The sequence below is a fragment of the Stegostoma tigrinum genome, chromosome 3 (assembly GCF_030684315.1).
Source record: "Stegostoma tigrinum isolate sSteTig4 chromosome 3, sSteTig4.hap1, whole genome shotgun sequence".
NCBI classification, from domain to species: domain Eukaryota; kingdom Metazoa; phylum Chordata; class Chondrichthyes; order Orectolobiformes; family Stegostomatidae; genus Stegostoma; species Stegostoma tigrinum.
The window spans coordinates 74831891-74854239 of record NC_081356.1 but is presented as its reverse complement, the minus strand read 5'-3'; the positions used below and the strand labels follow the sequence as shown (position 1 = coordinate 74854239).

General features: G+C 42.3%; 1 protein-coding gene across 5 annotated transcripts in view; it reads left to right on the top strand.

Annotated features, from left to right (window-relative positions):
• Positions 1-22349, top strand: part of LOC125449638 (tumor necrosis factor alpha-induced protein 8) — a 140058-nt gene that overhangs the window by 80830 nt on the left and 36879 nt on the right. For 3 of the 5 annotated variants that reach the window (XM_048525500.2, XM_048525501.2, XM_048525508.2), the window contains one exon: positions 2482-2578. In XM_048525500.2, the coding sequence (XP_048381457.1) occupies position 2578 (1 nt within the window). In that variant the 5' untranslated portion in view covers positions 2482-2577. Of the gene's footprint in view, positions 1-2481; positions 2579-14558; positions 14584-14662; positions 14684-22349 lie in introns of those variants that run through there. The other 2 variants (XM_059644678.1, XM_059644677.1) reach the window with 2 other exon arrangements.

Below are 22349 nucleotides of genomic sequence, written 5' to 3'. Positions count from 1 at the left end.
ACTTTCTAGGATTCAAATGCTGAATATGTAGTGAATTAATTGTGCTGTATTCGCTTAAACTTATGAGTTATACAATATTGTTGTCTAAACTTTGAGAAACCTAGGTCTGATTTAACGTAGTTATTTCTTCTCCTTTCATCATAACCAATTAACCATGAATTTCAGTTACTTCTTTTGAACTCAATGAGAGTTGCTGAGGCTGGCTCGAACAAAACCCACTATTTGAGTCGAGGAGAAAAAGCACTTGTATTCTTAGAAATGGACAGGTTGGCCTTTTCACTCATAAGAAAATTTGGTACTATAGCTGTGATGTAAACAAAAATTTATCATGCAACAATTTTAGCTGCTGCCATTGAATGACTAGTTCTGATGAGTTTAAGTTTAAAAAATGTTATTAAGTTTTTAAAAAAATTATTTCAAAACAGAGTACTATTTATAAAAAACGTGATTGATGTACAGTGTGCAGGTGGAATGTAGGGCAACAAAAATTGTATTTGTGAGATTATTACTTTTTCTCTTTTCATATTACTGAATCTTCAAATGATGAACTGAATGCCACGTGCATCTCAGTGGGTGAGACCTTCAAAGTCTGGCCGATTCCTAATGATACGATTAGTTCAAGTGCATGAGCACCATGGTGATAAGTTCTCATTCAGCTCCTGTAGCCCCAACCATTCAGCACCCCGCTACAGTTAGTAATACGTGTAACTCCACAGCTGAGATCTGGCTCCAGCTAAAACTCTTAATTGAAATCCCTTGGTACTTGATATAATGAATAATGTTCTGTAACATCAGGCTCCTTCAATACTATGTTTGTTCAAACCTTTACTTTCAAATACATATTATTTGTATTAATAAATTATTTCTTAGAAGTGTATGTGATTACATCAAAACTGTAAAATGTGTTGCTTTATACAATTATCTGTTTTAAAAAGTTCATCATTACTGGTTGACTGTAATAATGAGATTATTTTATATTCAGCATGTTTTCTTCACAAGAAAGCAAAAATTTGCCTACATTTTGTGTGCTTTGATAAGTGATATTTCATGGTTTGTAGAAACATTCACATTTGTCTGGTTCATGTCATTTCATAATTCTGATCAGTTTTCTTTTCCCGATACATTGCAAACAGGAGCTTTTCATCCAATATAAACTAACTTTGCAAGATCTTCAGCTCTTACAGAATACAGTATGTAAATTATCAAAGTAAAAACCAAGGATTTTTGTCTTTTGTTACCTTCAAGGAAGATTAAACAATTCCTGCAATACAGCAGGCCCTGGTGAGGTTGTGTTTGAGATGGGGGAGGGGCAGGAATGTGACAGAAGGACCGTATGCACAAAGACATAATGATATAATTGAGTAATCCTGGAATATTTATATCTGACACCCTTGTTATCATTTCTCTTGCTGTCACTCCATCTTTGCGTAGATATTAACTTGCCAGTGAAAACTTTAGCTTGGGCTTTACAGGTGAATACAGTTTTTCAGCTTGAGCATCCTTCTGTTTGTTTGCAAGCAATTTGTTTACTGATGTCTTAATGAAAAATGACTGAGCTTCTCCAGGCTTTGGTGGTTTCATACACTAGTTGGACTTTTACCATCGTATAACTGTTAAACAATCCTAGTTGGACTCATTATCGCTGTATAACTGTTAATGAACTTCAGTGTTACCGAGTTGCAGTGATTTGTAGTTTTCAGAAGTAAAATTCTGTTGTCTGTTTACACTATTTACATAGAAGTGTGATCAAATAGATTTTTTTAAAGTAAAAGACAGGGATGTGACCAGTCGGTTTTGCTGCATTTAAAAAAAACTGTAGGTGTTTCAATTAAACTGACAAGTTCCACCAGTTTTGTAAAGAGATTTCTTTTTTGTCTTCTCTTTAATCTGTTTATTTCAGCACAGTAAAAAAATGCTCCATATTATTTGCATTCTACTTTGAATTTGACTGCAAGAAGATCATTTTCCACTAATTCCACTTATTAGCATAAATTCTGCTTTTGTAACATCTCTGCAACATACTCTGTCTATAATTTATAGCCACTGAAATGTACATTTATTTCTATCCAGTATTTCATATTGAAAATGTGTGTTGCTGCCATCTGGTGGCAAGACATAAAGTTTTTGTGAGATAACAAGGTGTAGAGCTAGAAGAATACAGCAGGCCAAGCAGTGTAAGAGGAGCAGGAAGGCTGACGTTTCGGGTCTGGACCCTTCTTCAACTTTTTCTGAACCCAACACGTCAGGTTTCCTGCCCCTCTGATACTGCTTGGCCTGCTGTGTTCATGTAGCTCTTCGCCTTGTTATCTCAGATTCTCCAGGAATTGCCACTATCCGGCAGTTCCCACTATATCTGAATCAAGTTATTTTTATGAGCTGTTTGCAGGTAGCTGCTTTGGTTTTTGATCTTTTTAAAAATATTATCAAATATATCTATTTTGATGTGTAATTTTCAAATTTTTTTTCAATTTTGTCTTTCAGTTTTGATCTACCAAACAATCGCAAACAGATCGACATTTATATGTGATCTTCATTCACCCTGCAGCATTGTTATCAGTGCATCTATTCAATTCAGACAGTAAGATATTTTTCATTTACTGACTGTGTGTATGTGTGTGCGCACTTGTGGTCATGCTCAAAGCTGATTCAGAGTTTTTTTTTTACGATTGTGCATTTTACGATGTAGACTAGGTTATGGGAATTCTGAACCTTGTGCACTGTGACCAGTGCACAATTTCTAGAACTTTTGTGCTCTCAAAAATCACCATGTCGTGTTTTTCTATGTTCTCTAGCAGGGGTCAGTGTGGACTAGTTGGATCAAAGTGTCTGTTTCCATGCTGTATACTATGCCATAAAAATCAGCTTTGAATCCACTTTTATTTTTGAAAATGTCTCTCCTGATGAAGTCACTTGTGTTGGGGAATGATTCCATTGATGCAGGTTCCTCAACAACATTGGGGATAGGGAGCCTGGACACTGAATGTCAGCTGGGTGCTTAATCATGTGGAAGGGATCATAGGTGAATCTGATCCTGTGCTCACCATGTGTGTATTTTCAGCAGGCATTGTTGGATACAAAGCTTAAATCATCTCTTATTTTCTTCTCCTTAAACTGGGGACTATGCAGCTAATTTAACAATATCACTTTTTTGTTTGACCGTAGATGAAATGCAGGACATTCCTACTCTGTAGGACTTGATTAATATGTTTGATGTACTCATCTACTGAACCATTAGTGGATTAGAGTTACTGATAAAAATTCTGAGTAATTGACAAAAACATGCATTAATCTATTTAATTGTAAGAAGTATTGGAGTTCTCTAAGACACAGCTAAACGTGTGACGATGGTAATGCATCTTGGCTAGGTAAGGAGAGTATCAGTGAAAGACTAATTGCCTTTTATTTCTCTCAATTAATTTAAACCCAGATTTCGATACTGCATTCAGTTACTGCACCGATTAATAATGTATTCTCCCTACAGCAGAGTCACTTAATCAATATTTTAGTTGTTTTCATGGTGGAGGAAACTAGTGCCATCCTAATAATAACAGGGAATATAGAAGTTATAGAAGGAGAGGAACTTGGAACAATCTCATCACTGGGGAAAACCTATGGAGCAAACTACTCAGATTGAAGGCAGATAAAATCCCAGGCCTGATGGCCTACATACTAGGGTCCTGAAGGAAATGACAGTGGAGACAGTGTATCCACTTCTTATAATATTCCAAAGTTCCTTGGATGTGTGAAAGGTTCCCGTAGATTAGAAAAAATGCTAATGTAACACCCTGATTCAAAAATGAATGCAGGCAGAAAGTAGGAAACTATAAACTTGTTAGTTTAACATCTTCCATTGGGAAATTGTTAAAATCCATTTCTTAGCAATTAATAGAAAATTTGGAAAGTAAATCTGCAGTTCATCAGCATGGTTTTATGAAGAGAAAGTTATATTTGACTAATTCACTAGAGTTCTTTGAAGGTGTAACAAACAGTGGATATTGGGAATCCTTTAAGTGTAGTGTATCTGGGCTTCCAGAAGGCATTTGATAAAGCGGTGCACCAAAGATTACTACACAACTTAAGATCACATGGAGCTAGGGGTAATATGTTAGCTTGGATGGACTATTGGCTAACCAGTAGAAGCCTTTTCTAGTTGGCAAGATAGACCTAGTGGGGTGCCACAGGGTTTGGCTCTCAGGCCCCAACTATTTACAATCTATGTTAATGACTTGGTTCCAAGGACAGAAGGTACTATAGCTAAATTTGCCAATGACACTGTAATAGATGGGAAAGTAAGCAGTAAAGAAATAAGAAATTTACAAATGGATATGGATATGTTAGGTGAATGGGCCAAATTTTAGCAGTTGGAGTTTAATATAGATAAGTGTAAGGTAATCCATTTTGGTTAGAAGAATAAAAAGACCACTTGTTATCCAAATGGAGAGAAGCTTCAGTGCAGAGACCCTCATGTATGATTCATAGAAAGCTTGTACACTAGAACAGTATATAATAAGGAAAACAAATGGAATTTCTCCATATTAAGGCCAATCATACGCTTTCTGTACATTAGACTAAAAATGAAAAGACATATCAATCAGATTTCTTTATAAGGTATAATGTTATTAATGTACTACAGAGCAAAGCTTATTCAATGATGACTCCAAACTGGTTAACACACTTCATTTGTATTATGAAAATATAAATGTTTACCCCCTCCAAATAACCAAACCTGCCTCGCTTGCTCATTCACCCACATACTGAAGGGACGTAAAGATTTCTCCCTGCAGAGATTCACCTTTGGTGGGAAAAACGTCTTTCTCCAATAAGTTTTCATTCTTGAAGCAAAAGTGATAAGGATTGAGTTGTTCAGTTGGTTGTCATTCTAATGTGTTCCAACATGTGTAGACATGTGGCAGCTCTATCTCCAGAATCTTGGTAGAATACAACTTGTTCAGGAAACTCAGGATCAACAAGTCTTCCAGAGGAAAAGACCCACAGTTATCCATGTGGTTTTGGCTTCTTCTTTAAAAAAATACAGTTAAGCACAAGCCTCCAAACTCAAGTCCTAAAATATGACTAACATGTCAAATCATAAGAACAATTTCTTTTCTTGCGATGTGGGTACCACTGGCATCTATTGTTTATCTTCAACTGGGCGACCACTCCACTTCTTTAAATGATGACAGAAAATCTTCAATACCCATCTCAACAAACACAGGAGCAGACAAAGCCCAGGTTTAAAATCGCAACTGACTGATGACACATCTGCAACTCCAACTGAAGCGTCAACCTAGATTGTGCCCAAAGGGCCAGTTTCCACCTCACTGTAACCATTTCCAGGCGTCTCAGCGGGATTGAATCTCAGTCTACCACTTTGCTGCCTTCTATTGGAGACAAGGAGACAATGATCCATCTTTCAAGAGATGGTGCCAATTCAGATGGTCAACAGCAGTTTAGGCTTGGCAGCACTGCAGCCCGCTGGAAGATTAGCTATCAGAAAACAGTTAGATAAATGAGTCATTTTTCAGCATGTTCAACTCTAATTATTAATGTGTCAGAGGCATCAGACTTTTAATGGTATGACTAGAAAAGATGAAAGTAGAGGAAGAGGAGGATGGTGAAAATACTGAAAACAAATTGGTCCATCTGTCTACAGAAGGACCAGGCTCAGCAAGGGATTTAAAGATTTCATCCAGATGCTGCCATTGTCAGGGATTGTTTGTGCTGAGCCCTTCTAACCCAGGAGAAGTTTATGGTCTGGAACTCACCTTCTGCTATGAACCCTTGCATTGAACATGTACATTGGAATAGATTCACCGTTACCATTAATAAATGATATCCAACTGTTCATAGTTTTCCCTGTTTTACCAATCAACCCTCTGCCCTGACACCATTGGATTGGGGCTGCTTATGTGGTCCTATCAGGGAATGCATATTCTATGAAGTCCCACCTGGCTGACCTTGTTACAATTACATCCCTCTCCCTCTGAGTCCAAGGATTGAGGTCAGTTTGTGTTTTCTTTGGTAGCTCCTCCCTGAGGTGTTTTAGCACCAGGCCACGTTCTTCCAAATCTGCCAAAGGATGGTAGCTCAATGTATCTGCTTTCGTATTTGGCCTCCTGGACAGTGTGCCGATTTGTAAATGTACACATTTAGTATTAGGGCCCACTGTTAAATTCGGCCTGAAGCTATTAGTGGCATTGCCTTCTCCTCTTTAAGTAAACCTAGCAGGGGTTTGTGGTCCGTTATTATTGCAAATTTAAATCCATAAAAGGTATTAGTGTAGCTTCCTGACTCCAAATAAGAGTGCCAAACTTTTCTCCACTATCTCCCTGTAGTTACTCTCTGCATTAGCCAAAGTCAGGGACACATATGCTATTGGGTGTTCCTCGCCATTGGGTCACCTATGAGTTAATGCTACCCTGATGCCTTACAGGGAGGCATTACATGTCAATATGATACAATCTTGCTTGGGATCATAAAGTGCCCACACCTTAGGAGATGCTAACTGTTTCTTCACGTCCCTGAAAGCTATGGCTTGGTTACACCACCATTTCCAAGGCTGACCCTTGCTTAAGAGTTGATGTAAAGGTGCCATGTTGGAGGCCAGGTTATGTATGAACTTTCAATAATAATTCACCTACTCAAGGAAAGACCGAAGCTCTGGTACAGATGTGGGAGCTAGGGCGCCTTTGACTGCCCTCAACTTATCTTTCACCGGTTCAAACCCAGTCTTGTTGACTCTGCAGCCCAAGTAGATCACTTAGGATGTCTGGAACACACATTTCTTTTCCTTCTAAGGCATACGTCTGTCTGGGAAAAATGTTTAAGAACTATGTCCAAGTTGTCTAAGTGCTCCATATTGGTCTTTCCTGTTATTAAGTCATCATCTAGATAGATAGCTACCTGAGATAAGACCTTGTAAAATGTTCTCCATTGTATGCTGAAAAATCGCACAGGCTGATGGTACCCCAAATGGCAGTCTCATATATTGGTACACATCCTTGGGGGTATTAATTAAAGCATAATTCTGGGATACCTCCTCAAACAGCAATTGCAAGTACACAAGGTTCATGTCCAGCTTCGTGAATGACAGCCCACCTGCCAGTTTTGTGTATGAATCCTCTATGAGAGATTAGGTGTTATCAAGCTGTGTAAAATGGGTTACCATTTGTTTGAAATCCTCACAAAGGTGAACCAACCCATCTGGCTTCACAATTGGTACAACTGGTGCTGCCCATTCTGCAAACTTTAACAGTTTAATGACTCCTCTGCTTCCCAGCCGCCTGATTTCTGCCTCTGCTTTTTCCTATAAGGCAAATGGCACTGATTGGGCATTGCAGAATCGTGGAATTGTTTCCTGGTCAACATGCAGTTTGGCCTTGGCTCCTTGGATTGCCCCAAGGCCTTCCTGAAAAATCTTTCTGGCATTTATTAAGACTTCACACAGGCAGCCATTTTGTAATTGAAAAATATTGAGCCAACCAAGGTGAACTTTTCTTGACCCATTTCGCCCATCAAGCTCGGGCCAGAGCCTTTTACTAGAATCAGTGGTAACTGAACCACCTGCTTCTCATGAGAGACTGGATTCAAAGTTGTACCCTTAATCTTAAAGGGTCCCTACTATAGGTTCTCAGTCTTTCCAAGGTCTTGCATAAATGAAAGGGTTGGAGCCCAGAGCATGTTTTGTTAAAGATTGCTTCTGTGATCACTGAAACAGCTGCACCAGTACCAACCTCCATTAGAACCTGGTGACTATTTAACCAGATATTTGTTTTATTGGTTCTGATTTGGATGTTGCTAAGCAACTTAATTGTTCCAAACCAGCGTAATCGAACTTTCCAGGGTGTGCAGTCTCTTGGATATCAGTCTATTATTCAATCTTTGTGGACACTTTGGCTGTCTTGAGTCTGCATACCAGCTGCAACTAAAATGTCTTGCCAGCCTGAATCCTGGAGAAAATGTTAACTGTTCCGCCAAGGCTTGACTTTGTTTTGGGCTTTTGCTATGAGCTGACCTAGAGTACCTCGGTCCAGGATATGTCCTTAGCGTGGCTGTGCAATTGCCTTCACTCCAGTGGCCGTGCAGTCATACAGCATGGAAACAGACCCATCAGTTCAACCAGCCCATTCTGAACATAACCCCAAACTAAACCATCCCCACCTACCTGCTCCTTCCCACATATTCCTGCAAACCTTTCCTATTCATTACTTATCCAAATGTCTTTTAAACATTGTAATTGTGCCCACATCCACCATTTTCTTGGGAGGTTCGTTCCACACACAAACCACCCTCTGTGTAAAAACCTTGCCCCCATGTCTTTTTAAAATACCTCTTCTCTCGCCTTAAAAATGTGCCCCTAGTCTTGACTAGTCTCGCTTTTCTCTAATCGCCACTGAAATAACTCTGGTATCCCATCATCAAATAACCCTTTCTTTACACATGGAGAACCCTTGACACTGATCCAGCTCCATCTGAGCCAGCTGTCAGAGTGAACAGGATGTCTACCATTCCTATTTTTCTGTTAGCCAGGTCTCCCTATTTGTACCAGATTAACAACCCCTATCGGAGAACTGATATTCTGTGAAGTCCACCTCCTGACCTTGTTGCAATACTACAGTGGCTGCTCTCCATATTAGAATCTGTGGGAGAAACAGGAAGATATCTTGAGAACCAACCTTAGACTGCAGAAGTATCTGTGGTGCTGAAGCTTCCTTATGCAGTTGTCCTTCATTGTCAGAAGGGGATGAGTGCCTGGTATCCCCTTCCTTGACACATAGCAAAAACATTTTGTCCTCTTCACTGGGATAGTTAATCTCTCCTTTTCTGTCTAGCACTGCAAGGCCATACTTGTGATCTCCATGGCAGTCATAATCTGGATATGGATAAACGCTCCTCTTGTCAGGTCTCTCTCTCTCTCTCTCTTGCATTGTTAGCCATTATTCCTGCAAGAGATATGTTGGCTAGATGATTATATAACTAGGGCATGCGCCATTCTGAGGTGTCAATAAGTGCCCTGGACACACATTCCTCACATTGTCAGATGCAGTGGGCATCATTAGATTGCTGAGCAGAAGCCCTGGCTAGAGGTTGAATATCCAGAGGCCCGTTTTGAAGGCCTGGCAACCTTCCCAGAGTGAAGAAGATTCGTGAACCCTTCCCAAGCTGGACTCAGTTCCAATTGACCACATTTTTGCTGTTGATGGTCTCAACCAATGCAGTCGTAGCAGCTTAGAAACGTAAAGCGCAGAATAACACAGTACATGATCAGGCACATCTGCCCACACGTGGTCCGTATCACTCTATTCCATGCCTGTTCATCTGTTTATCTAAATGCCTCTTAAATGTCGCTATGGTATCTGCTTCTCCACCTTCCCAGCAATGTGTCCCAGAGCCATATCAAGTTCTGCAGCACCTAAAAAGGCCCTTTGACCCATTGAGTCTGTGCTGGTCAAAAAGCAATCACTTATCTATTCTAATCACATTTTCCAGCACTTTGCCCATAGCCTTGAATACATTGGCATTGCAAGTGCTCATCAAAGTACTTCTTAAATGTTCTGAGAGTTTCTGCCTCCATCACTCTTACAGATAGTGAGTCCCAGGTTCTCACTGCCCTCTGGGTATTTGGAAGAGTGGCCTATTCTTTTCATCCTCTAGAAAGTGGACATCTCTCTGCTCCCTGAGCAGTCTTAGAAGGACATCAATGTTGGATTGAGATAATCAGCGTAGATGATGATCATAGAATCCCTACAATGTGGAAACAGGCCCTTTGGCCCAACAAGTCCACACCGACCCTTGAAGCATTCCACCCAGACCCAAACCCCCAAAACTTACCCAATACACAAATCCCTGAACAATACGGGCAATTTTTTTTAGCATGGCCACCTATCCTACACATCTTTGAACGGTGGGAGGAAACCGGAGCACCCGGAGGAAACCCATGCAGACGAGGGGTGGGGGTGGGTGGGATGTGCAAACTCCACGCCGACAATCGCTCGAGGGTGGATTCAAACCCAGGTCACTGGCGCTGTGAGGCAGCAGTGCTAACCACTGAGCTACTGTGCCGTGTTGAAGGGATGAGGTCTCTGCCTATCTTCCTCAATCTCCAGTGGTTCATTTTCTCCTGCAAACAGCAGCCACAGTAACATTGCTGTAATGTTTTCAGATGAGGGCCCTACTACTACGATTCTGCTTCTGTTCCTATACCAGCAGCCTCTGATTGGCCAGCTAGCCTCCAGCCAATGTGAAGCCCTCCTCTGAAATAACAGTAGATGGCAAATGTCCACCACCTCCTCTCCACCTGCTCTCTGAAATGATGCTGCCATCTGTTTCCTGACCCTAGAAGGAAAGTACATCCCAGTAGATGGTGAACCCTTGGAAATGGAATTTTTTGTTTACTCAGAGAGCTGTGGAGGTTGAGTTTATTGCATACAATCAAAACTAGAAACATTCTCAACTTACAAGGCAGTCAAAGATTATGAAGTTTTGCCGTGATGTTATTGATTCACGGTATGTTCAAGCCCTGCTCCTATTCTTTATGTTCTCGAATGTTAGGTTTGAAATTCACAAAAGCAAAAATAATTTCATTAGTTACTTACATGTTGAATTAATTGGTGAGAGAAAAGTTTAAGAACAAAAACAGCTCCGGGAATAATTACGTGCTTCCCTTTTAATAGCACACCAGCTGGATGCACGCTCTTTCCAGAACTCATCAAACTTTCCATTCTGTAGTTGCTACAATTCCAAAAGTTCTTTTCAGATTTTACTTTAAGCAGCATCCTCTTACAGAGATTTAAACTTCCTTTTACACACAAATAAAACACAGCTTTGTCCTATACATGATGTCTTTGTCTTGGTGTAGATATCATTATTAAAATATTGGTTTTTACCTCACAAATCAGAGAAGGAAGAGGATTGCTGTACACTGGTGATGTGTCTTTGGAATTGAAGTGTGGACTAATAATCATAAAACAGTGACAGATTAGAAATTTGGAAGGAATTGATGGAATAGATAGAGAGGACATTTTTCCACTGAATGAGAATTCCACAACCAAGGAATGATAAACTTCAAATAGAGATGACTCGCCAAGACTGAAATTAATAAACACGTCTCCGTGTAAAGGGTGGGAGATGTGTGGGACTCTTAACTCTTGAAGAAAAGCATGGATTTTTGTTCAGTAAGTAATTATAAATCCCTGATTGTTCTGAGATTTTTGTTGGCCATTAGTATTCGGAGATGTGAAGCTCGGGTAGGTGGTTGGAATTATGACTGAAATCATCCATGATCTCAAGGGATTTGTAAACCACTTTCTGGTGGGATAATAGATGATGGACCTGTAACTTAGAGGGCATCATGCAGGTGGTGGTGTGCATGTCATTGGTCTGTCATTCTGCCTAAACCACGGTTTGACAGGTGACACAAGTGGTGTTGGTGATCCACCAGCTCATGGCCTTTCAGCAGGCAATAAATGCCAAAGGCTCGTCCCGCCTTTGCTTGTGAAATAAAAGGTGTCAAGAGAGAGACCTCTGCCTAACATGTAGTCCAACCTTGTTTACCTTGTGGGCTGCCAGGCAGTGAAAAAGACAGTGCACATGTTGGAGTGGGTGGGAGTTAAGGGCTAGTCTCTCTCCCATGCCAATAGGACCAACCTTCCACAGTTACTCCTCCCCACCTCCTGTCTCTCCAATGTGTATTCCATCTATATGACTGGTCTTGCTGACATGGTTGCAGTCAACTTCCTGGCTGGCCTTGGTTTGGGATTGTTGATATTCTTCAACCTCTCTGGCCTCCTGCAGTACCAGCAGTGGCCACCAAACCTAACGTGGGGCAGAACTGACAGCTTGCAACTGACTAATAGTCCAATGAGGTAGGACTTCCTCATGGATGGAGTTCCCATTTCAAACTGATAAACAGGCTATCATCCAAAATATTGAACTGGGCAAGCTGGTGGAATCGAGGCGGACTCACCCTGGACAATTACACGGGGTGTGGGGAACCTACCCTCGGCCATCCAGCCCATTAAATGATAGCATTTACTCAAGGGCTGAGTAGCCTATTGCCGTTTTTGCGTTGCTGAGTTAAAATCCGACAATGCCAATTTGACAGTTCAAATTAAGTATCTTGGAAATATAATCTAGGAGGTATAAAACTAGTATCAGTAAGAGTGACCATAAATCTATCAGATTGTTCTAAAAACTAAATAGTTCATTATTAGACTGTACTCTGCTTTGGATATGACACCATATCTGAAAATTACTCTGACTGGATCTCTCAAATTATCTGGCAAGGAGATTAGTTGCATCAAGGTATTACTGGTGGTTTTAGAAATAGGGCATCAATCACCTTCTTACAATACAGTACAACACAATTATACAATACAGCACAGGAACAGGCCCTTTGGCCCACCAAGCTTTGCCAATTCTTATCCTTATTTAGACCCACTACTTATTGCCCACATGCAGTTTCTATTCCTCTGTTCGCCTCTCATTTATGTGTCTATCAAGGTGCATGTTAAATGGTGCTAACGTGCCTGCTTCCACTGCCCCCATTGACGGTGAATTCCAGACACATATCACCCTTTGTGTAAAATATTTTCCTTGCACTTCTCTCCTGAACTTTCCTCCCTTCACCTTGAACTTGTGCCCTCTTATAATTGAACTTTCCACCCTGGGAGAAAGCCTCTGAGTATCCATCTTATCTGTGCTTCTCATCATTTTGTCGACGCGTTACAGATCGGCCATCAACCTCCATCTTTCGTGTGAAAACAAACGGAGTTTTGTCCAACCTCACCTCATAATAAAACCCTTCAGGCTAGGCAACATCGTGGTTAAACTTCTGTGCTCCTTGTCCAAAGCGTCCACATCTTTCGGTAGTGTTACGACCAGAACTGCACACAATATTCCAAATGTGGCCTGACTAAAGTTTTTTTCCAGCTGTAACATAACTTGCCAACTTTCATATCTGATGTCCTGGCCGATGAAGGCAAGTGTTGCAAGTAGTGTTTGCCTTCTAGAGCACCTTATTCACCAGTGTTGCCACTTCCAGCGTTCTGTGGGCATGTATGCCCAGATCCCTCTGTATGTCAGTGTTCCTAAGGGTTCTGCCGTTTATTGTATAATTTGCAACTGAATTTCATCTTACATAATGCACCACCTTGCATTTATCCACATTAAACTCCACCTGCCATTTCTCTGGCCAAATTTGCAATCTATCTGTATTCCACTGTATTCTTTTACAATCCTCCTCACTATCTGCAACTCTGCCAGTTTTGGTGTCATCTGCAAACTTAATCAGACCAGCAACATCTTCCTTCAGATCATTTATATATATATTCTAAATATCAAAGGCCCCAACACTGATCACTGTGGAAAACCACTAGTTAACTGATCTCCATTCTAAAAAGCACCCTTCCACCGCTACTGTCTGTCATCTGTGACCAAGCCAGTTTTCTATCCATCTAGTCAGCTCATTCTTGATCCCATGAGACTGTATCTTATGTACCCCATGGTGATGAGGTACCTTATCAGATGCGTTACAAAAGTCCATGTAGACGACATCCATTGCCTTTTGCTCATCAATCATTCTTGTCACCTCCTCAAAAAAAAACTCAATCAAGTTTGAGACGTGAACTTCCACTCACAAACCCCTGCTGCCTATCATTAACAGCCCACGTGCTTCCAAATGTGAATAAATCCTGTCTCTCATGATCTTCTCCAAAGCTTCCCCACCACTGACGTGAGGCTCGCTGGCCTGAAATTTCCTGGATTATCTAATTTTCCCTTCTTAAACAAAGGAACAACATTGGCCATTCTTCAGTCCTCTGCAACCTTGCCTGAAGCTAAAGAAGATGCAACGATATCTTTTAAGGCCCCAGGTATTTCCTATTTCGCCTCCCATAAAATCCTGGGATAGATCCCATCCGGCCCTGGGAACTTGCCTACCTTAATGTATTTCAAGACACGAAGTGCTCAGTGCTGAGACCTTTGATATTCCTCCTTCACCGTGGACAAAAAGAAAAGGCACTGTTCTGTTGATAATATGTGCTAGTGTGCAGTAATTTGAAAGGTTGCCTATATGTGCCAATGGACCGAGGAGTGGCAGATGGAGTTTAATTTTAATAATTGTGAGATACTACACTTTGAAAAGGGAAATGAGGGCAGACTTATACACTTAAGGGTAAGGCCTCATAGTTGCTTGAAAGTAAAGTCACACGTAGATAGAATAGTGAAGAAGCCATGTGGTGTGCTTGCCTTTATTGTCAGTGCATTGAGGATGTAGTTGGGAGGTCAAGTTGCGACTTTAGAAGGCATTGTTGAGGCCACTATTGAAATACTCTGTGCAATTCTGGTGCCCCTGCTATGAAACTTGAAAAGGTTCAGAGAGGATTTACAAGGATTTGCTAGGGTTGGAGTGTTTGAACTACAGGGAGAGGCTGAATAAGCTGAGGCTGTTTTCCCTGGAGGGTCAGAGTCTGAGTGGTGACTTTATTGACATTTTATAAAATCATGAGGGGCGTGGATAGGATAAATAGACACGGTCTTTTCCATCGGGTGGGGGAGTCCACAACTTGAGGGCCTGGTTTTAAGGTGAGAAGGCAAAGATTTAAAAGACACCTAAGGGGCAACGTTTTCACACACAGGGTGGTGCGTGAATGGAATGAGCTGCCAGAAGAACTGTTGGAGGCTGGTACAATTACAACATTTAAAAGTCATCTGGATGGGTATATGAATAGGAAGGATTTAGAGGGATATGGGGCTGGATTCATTTAGGATATTTTGGTCAGCATGAACGAATTGGACCAAAGGATTGTTCCTGTGCTGTACATCTCCAAGACTCTAATATATTTATATGGAAGAGCTACTTTTTGAGTAGATAATCTGAATCCACTTTCTAATTCAGGGAATTACATTATTTTAAAGAAGCCATAATATTTACAGTATTAGCAGGCCTGTTGAATTAGAAAAGATGTATCAATGAGCTGTCCTAGTGATTTTTCTGTTTTTTTCAGCTTACCAAAATCAGTAACTGAATCCAGAAACCAGACCACTGAAACAAATGCTTGAAGTTACGTTTTTATATCAGTGTAGTTTTTACAGGTTTCAAAGCTTTGTAATAGTTCACTTTGAATTACTCTCATGCTGCGAAGTGTAATACATGGTTGAAAATATAGACTGGCAAAATCCACTTGTTGTTCGGCTTGTGTTTTATGGACATGTTTTAGAAAACATACAGCAAAACCTCTCCGAGATCACAGTTGTATATGTCACATTAGATTTACTGCTCTAGCAGGAGAAGGATTTTACAGATGTTCACTGGGAAGGATGTTGGCTGTTTTAATCAATGAATAAAAATTCATTGTGGTTTGTTGTGATGCTGTGGACTTAGTACATGACAGGTTAACTAGTCAAGTTCAGTTGTGTAGAAAACTTCGTTGTGAGTAAATATATTGGTAGTGCCAAACTGGGGTTGGATGCCAAAATTCCAAGTTTAGGCAGAGATTTATGATGTTAATAAAGCTGTGATGAAATACGTCAGTGAAGACTAATCTTTTGCCAAATAACTTTTAACCAGCAGTTTATGTTTCATAAACTGTACCATATGGAAATGATTAATCAAAATAGCACTTTTTTATTTTAAAAAAAATTGGTAATCTGTTTTTAAAAAGTGATATTTTGTCAGTATTTGTCTTTTACATAATAAATGACAAATGGGTAGTGTGGAGAAAGCAATATTCTCAAAGTATAGTGTACTCTAAGTCAAGTGATTGAGACAAGTTTCCTGTAAATTAATCAACAGAGTTCTGTTAATATCTGTTTACTTGAAAATGAAATGATTGTGCAGTAATTTAACTAACATTGTCAACAATGAAATGCCATCAGATAATTTACCATTGTAAAATGATAACTCTTAAGCAACTTTCAAACCCATTAAATTAAATTAACACGTCAGGTTTATGATTCATTTTGCTCATTCTGTTTGGCAACATTCCTAAAAGTAGTTTTACATGTTTGAAATGTTTAAGACAGCAAGATTGTGTAACATAGTTAATTATCTTGTTGCACATGGAGATCAAATTGTCATCTTACATGGGTTCCTGTCAGCAGCCTGAAAGTAGGCCAGAGCATCAGAAATGTCTTACGTAATTCCTTTTGGATTGTAATTACTATGCAGAAAAAAGAAAGCAAAAAAAAAACTTTACTCAGAGAGTAGTAAGGGAATGGAACTCTTTGCCTGCAACGGTAGTAGATTCACCAACTTTAGGTACATTTAAGTTGTCATTGGATAAGCATATGGATGTACATGGAATAGTGTAGGTTAGATGGGTTTGAGATCGGTATGACAGGTCGGCACAACATCAAGGGCCGAAGGGCCTGTACTGTGCTGTAATATTCTATGTTCTATGTTCTATGATATAGATGTCATTTTCTGGCCATGATAATTGTATAAGCAAAGCATGCATTCACATTCTGTTCTGCCTGAGACCACCATAAAGGTTTCATCACCTCGCCTGAGGCATGGTGACCCTCAGGTTAAACCACCACCAGTCATCTTTCTCTCTCTAATGAGAGAACAGCTTGATCAAACACCGGGACTATGGTTACTTTAACATTGGGCTGTTGTGGTGTAGCGGTCGTCTCCCTACTTCCAGGGTCAAGAAGGGCCAGGTTCAAGTTTCTACTTGCCCCAAGCATTTGTCACACCATATCTGAACAGGTTGGTTAAAGATATCTACCTCCAGATAAAAACATATGTATTTCATTCCGTATTTGTGTGGGTTCCTGTTTCAAAAGGGAAGCAGGGACAACAGACCTAAAGAAACGAACACAGTACTGGTGCTTTCCTGCTTTAAGCTGGACATAAAAGATCCTATGATACTAGTGAAGAAGTGAATGAGAGTTTTCCCACTATCTAAGCCATTATTTGTTTTGCAACATACCTCACTAAGGCAGATTATTTCTTAATTTGCCTCATTGCTGGTTACAATGTCCAATTCGCTATCTTTCTCCATGCTCTAACAATGATTATACTTCAGTGTCTATATAGCGTCTATTGCAACATCCAAGATTGTGAAAAGCCTCCTAAAAATGAACGTAATTCATGTTGTTTATTGTGTTTTATGAAAATAGGCATGGCAGTATGATCAGGAGCCACACAATCTGGTTGGCGGTGGCTGTAAAAAGCCACAATCATATGGTTGCATATTGTCACTGTTACTCAGCAATGATTGTGGGAACTGGTTTCACTTGTTCTGAGTCTGCAGAGGGCCAAATGCATGTCAGTATCATCTGCAGACAGGACATTTGTATGTATTGTGTCACATAAGGCTGACATAACTAGATAGACAGGTCTTATTGAGTGCAACTTTCATCTGTTCTCCACCTGCACCCACACAAGCTGTTGTATTGACCGAAGGAAATAGTGGGCCGGCAGACAGAGTTACTTTCTTCACAGAATCAGATCCACTGCAGCAACTAGACTATAGCAGCAATCCTAACCCCACACTAACATTGTGTGAGGACATTTTGCAGAGGGTAGTGCAAATTAAATGCTTAAAATTCTGAAGCCCATTTGCTAACAAAATGCCTCCTAAAGTGCCATTTTAACTGGAGGAGTTTTACAGGGCCAACAAGTCACTTTTTCTAATTTAAATATGTTAATGAGATTGCATGCCTCTGATTTTCAATGTCTTATAGATCTTAACAATTACAGACTTGGTTTCTGAGGCATTGGGAAAGCTGTTAGCTGAAGGGAACTAAGTGCCACCATAATTATTATTCATTATTCACTTGCGGGATGTGGATTACTACATCAATGGCTGTAATGACATTAATTGCCCATCTCCAATCACCCTTGAGAAGGTGATCATGATTTGGCACCTTGAACCACTGCAGTCCATATACTGTAGCTGGAGCCAATATGCTGTTAGGGAGGAAATTCCAAGACTTTGATCTTAGAGATATTGTCGGGATGGCAATGTATTTCGAAGATAGAATGGCAGGGAGTAGATCCAGTAAAACTTGCAGGTTTCATGAACATATGATTGTGGCTTTTTATCAGGCACGGCCGACTGAATTGTGTGGCTCCTGATCGTGCTGGCATGCCTATTTTCATGAAACACCATTAACAACATGAGTCACATTCATTTTTGGGAGGTGTTCCCACGTACCTGAGTTCTGGGAGGAACTTCCTCAGTTCTGAGGAAGGGTCACCGGATCTGAAATGTTAACTCTGTTTTCTCCTCCACAGATGCTACCAGACCTGCTGAGCTTTTCCACCAACTTTGTTTTTGTTCCCATGTATCTGCTGCCCTTGTCCTTCTCAATGGAAGTGGTTGTGTGTTTAGAAGGTGCTTTCTAAGCACCTTTGGTGAATTTCTGCAGTGCATTTTGTCAACAGTACGCACTGTTGTTATTGAACATTGGTGGTGGAGGGAGTGGATGTAGTGCCAATCAATGGGCTGCTTTGACATGAATACCATCAGACTTCTTGAATGTTACTGGAGCTGCACTCTCCAGGCAAACAATGAGTATTCCATCACACTCCTGACTTGTGCCTTATAGATGGTGGGCAGGTTTTAGGAGGACGGGAAGTGAGTTATTGTCCACCGTATTCCTGACCTGCTGTTGCAGCCACAGACTTTATGTAGTGAGTCCAGTTCAGTTTCTGGTCAATGTTAACTCCCAGGATGTTGATAGGGGGTGGATTCATTGACTGTCACACCACTGAATGTCAAGAGGAGATGGTTAGATTATTTCTTATTGAATATGGTCATTACCTCTACAAATGTTGATAGGCACTAGCACAGCCAAGGCATCATCAAAGAATTTCACAAAGGTTTTTTTTGTCTTCTTAATGTATTGTTGGATTATGTTCTTAAGGTTTCTGCTGTTGGCCTTCACTGATAATCATAAGGACCTTGAGATTGCGAGTCTGAAATGGAAGTTCTGTTAAGAAATTAGGGAATCTATATTGGGTGGGCAAGTCCATTTCACTTCAAGCAAAGTCTTACAATGCAGTCTGCCCTGCTCCTTCCTGTTATACGAGGTAGATCTAACCTGAGGAAGGGTCACCGGATCCAAAACACTAACTCTGATTTCTCATCGCAGATCTCCAGACCTGCTGAGCTTTTCTAGCAATTTCTGTTTTTGTTAGATCTAGTCTTCTTCCCGTACTCCTCATCTGGATCTCTGTAAATACTGGCTGGGCTATTAGAGCGACAAGGTTGTGGACAAAACAGTGTACACCATCATAAACATGAACACCTTCCCTGAGTTATTGAAATAACAAAACCTTTGCCTGGGGGGACTGCTGGCTTGGGCTGCGTTGATGTTGGCCCTGTGGCTTTCCTTTCGAAGGCCCTCTAACAGTGCGTCGTGGATTGACAGAAGGGGACCATGAGCCATGAATGGTGAAGTGGCCATGAATATGGAGCAGCCATTATGTGACATGTCTTGCAAACCCAAAGATATAAAGGACTGTTACAAGAAAAAAAACTGCTACCATGATAACAGTGTTTTGCCAAGGTGAACTTCTCAGTCTTATCTCACACTAAGTGTATTTTGGGAGAGTGATAGCCTTTGTGGGTGTGTTATTGCACCCTGTTGACATGGAACTACAGAAGCACATGCATGTAGTTGATCGCACCCTACACCATTGGGAGTTTCACTTTTCTTATGAAGCTAACAGCCTTTCATTGTGTTAACACTAAGAGGAGGATGAATCCCCTCTCCTCCGACCCAGTTCCTTTCTCATCTGCTAAATGCCTCTCTGCGCAGTGATCTGAGACACATTGATGCAGCCTACCACTGCCTGGCAGAAGCCAGCAGTATAAAAGCTATGTGATAGCTTTGATAGGAAGGTACTTCTCACCCTGGTTTGAAGTTCGAGATCATCATGAAAGAGGGAGCCTATCTCTATCATTAACCCCTGAATCCAGCATCTAAGTGCTTAAAAAAGTGTTTCTCTTTAAAAAAAGTACAAACTCAAAGCAGTGATAATGGGAACTGCAGATGCTGGAGAATCCAAGACAACAAAGTGTGGAGCTGGATGAACACAGCAGGCCAAGCAGCATCTCAGGAGCACAAAAGCTGACATTTCGGGCCTAGACCCTTCTTCAGATAGGGGGATGGGGAAAGGGAACTGGAATAATAAATAGGGAGAGAGGGGGAGGCGGACCGAAGATGGAGAGAAAAGAAGATAGGTGGAGAGGAGAGTATAGGTGGGGAGGTAGGGAGGGGATAGGTCAGTCCAGGGAAGACGGACAGGTCAAGGAGGTGCGATGAGGTGGTAGGTAGGAAATGGAGGTGGGAGGAAGGGATGGGTGAGAGGAAGAACAGGTTAGGGAAACGGAGACAGGCTGGGCTGGTTTTGGGATGCAGTGGGGGGAGGAGAGGAGCTGGGCTGGTTTTGTGATGCAGTGGTGGAAGGGAGGCACAGTGGTAGTATGGCGCACTGACCTCTACATCGCCGAGGCCAAACGCCAACTCATCGACACCTCCTCCTACCGCCCCCTTGATCATGACCCCACCCCCGAGCACCAAACCATCATCTCCAACACCATCCAGGACCTCATCACCTCAGGGGACCCCCCCCACCCATAGCCTCCAACCTCATTGTTCCCCAACCCCGCATGGCACGTTTCTATCTCCTTCCCAAAATCCACAAACCTGCCTGCCCAAGTCAACCCATTGTCTCAGCCTGTTCCTGCCCCACCGAACTCATCTCCACCTATCTGGACTCCATTTTCTCCCCTTTGGTCCAGGAACTCTCTACCTACGTCCGTGACACCACCCACGCCCTCCACCTCCTCCAGGACTTTCAATTCCCTGGCCCCCAACACCTTATTTTCACCATGGACGTCCAGTCCCTATACACCTGTATTCCTCATGCAGATGGCCTCAAAGCCCTCCGCTTCTTCCTATCCTGCAGGTCCGACCAATCCCCCTCCACCGACACCCTCATCCGCTTAGCCGAACTCGTCCTCACCCTCAACAACTTCTCTTTCAATTCCTCCCACTTCCTACAGACAAAGGGGGTGGCCGTGGGTACCCGGATGGGCCCCAGCTATGCCTGCCTCTTTGTAGGTTACGTGGAACAGTCCCTCTTCCGCACCTACACAGGCCCCAAACCCCACCTCTTCTTCTGTTACATTGATGACTATATCGGCGCCGCCTCTTGCTCCCCAGAGGAGCTCGAACAGTTCATCCACTTCACCAACACCTTCCACCCCAACCTCAAGTTCACCTGGGCCATCTTCAACACATCCCTCACCTTCCTGGACCTCTCAGTCTCCATCTCAGGTAAGCAGCTAGAAACCGATGTCCATTTCAAGCCTACTGACTCCTACAGCTACCTGGCATACACCTCCACCCACCCACCCTCCTGCAAAAATTCCATCCCCTATTCCCAATTCCTCTGCCTCCGCCGCATCTGCTCCCAGGATGAGGCATTCCACTCCCGCACATCCCAGATATCCACGTTCTTCAAGGACCGCAACTTTCCCCCCACAGTGGTCGAGAACACCCTTGACCGCGTCTCCCGCATTTCCCGCAACACAACCCTCACATCCCGCCCCCCCGCCCCCACTACCGCCCCCAGAGGATCCCCCTCGTTCTCACATACCACCCCACCAACCTCCGGATACAACGCATCATCCTCCGACACTTCCGCCATCTACAATCCGACCCCACCATCCAAGCCATTTTTCCATCCCCACCCTTGTCTGCCTTCCAGAGAGCCCACTCTCTCCGCGACTCCCTTGTCCACTCCACACTCCCCTCCAACCCCACCACACCTGGCACCTTCCCCTGCAACCCCAGGAAGTGCCACACTTTCCCCCACCCCTCCTCCCTCACCCCCATCCCAGGCCCCAAGTTGACCTTGCATGTCAAGCAGATGTTCACCTGCACATCTGCCAATGTGGTATACTGTATCCATTGCACCCGGTGTGGCTACCTCTACATTGGGGAAACCAAGCGGAGGCTTGGGAACCACTTTGCAGAACACCTCCGCTCAGTTCGCAACAAACAGCTGCACCTCCCAGTCGCGAACCATTTTAACTGCCCCTCCTATTCCTCAGACGACATGTCCATCATGGGCCTCCTGCAGTGCCACAATGATGCCACCCGAAGGTTGCAAGAACAGCAACTCATATTCTGCTTGGGAACCCTGCAGCCCAATGGTATCAATGTGGACTTCAAGCTTCAAAATCTCCCCTTCCACCACTGCATCCCAAAACCAGCCCAACCTGTCTCTGCTTCCCTAACCTGTTCTTCCTCTCACCCATCCCTTCCTCCCACCTCAAGCCGCACCTCCATTTCCTACCTACCAACTCATCCCGCCTCCTTGACCT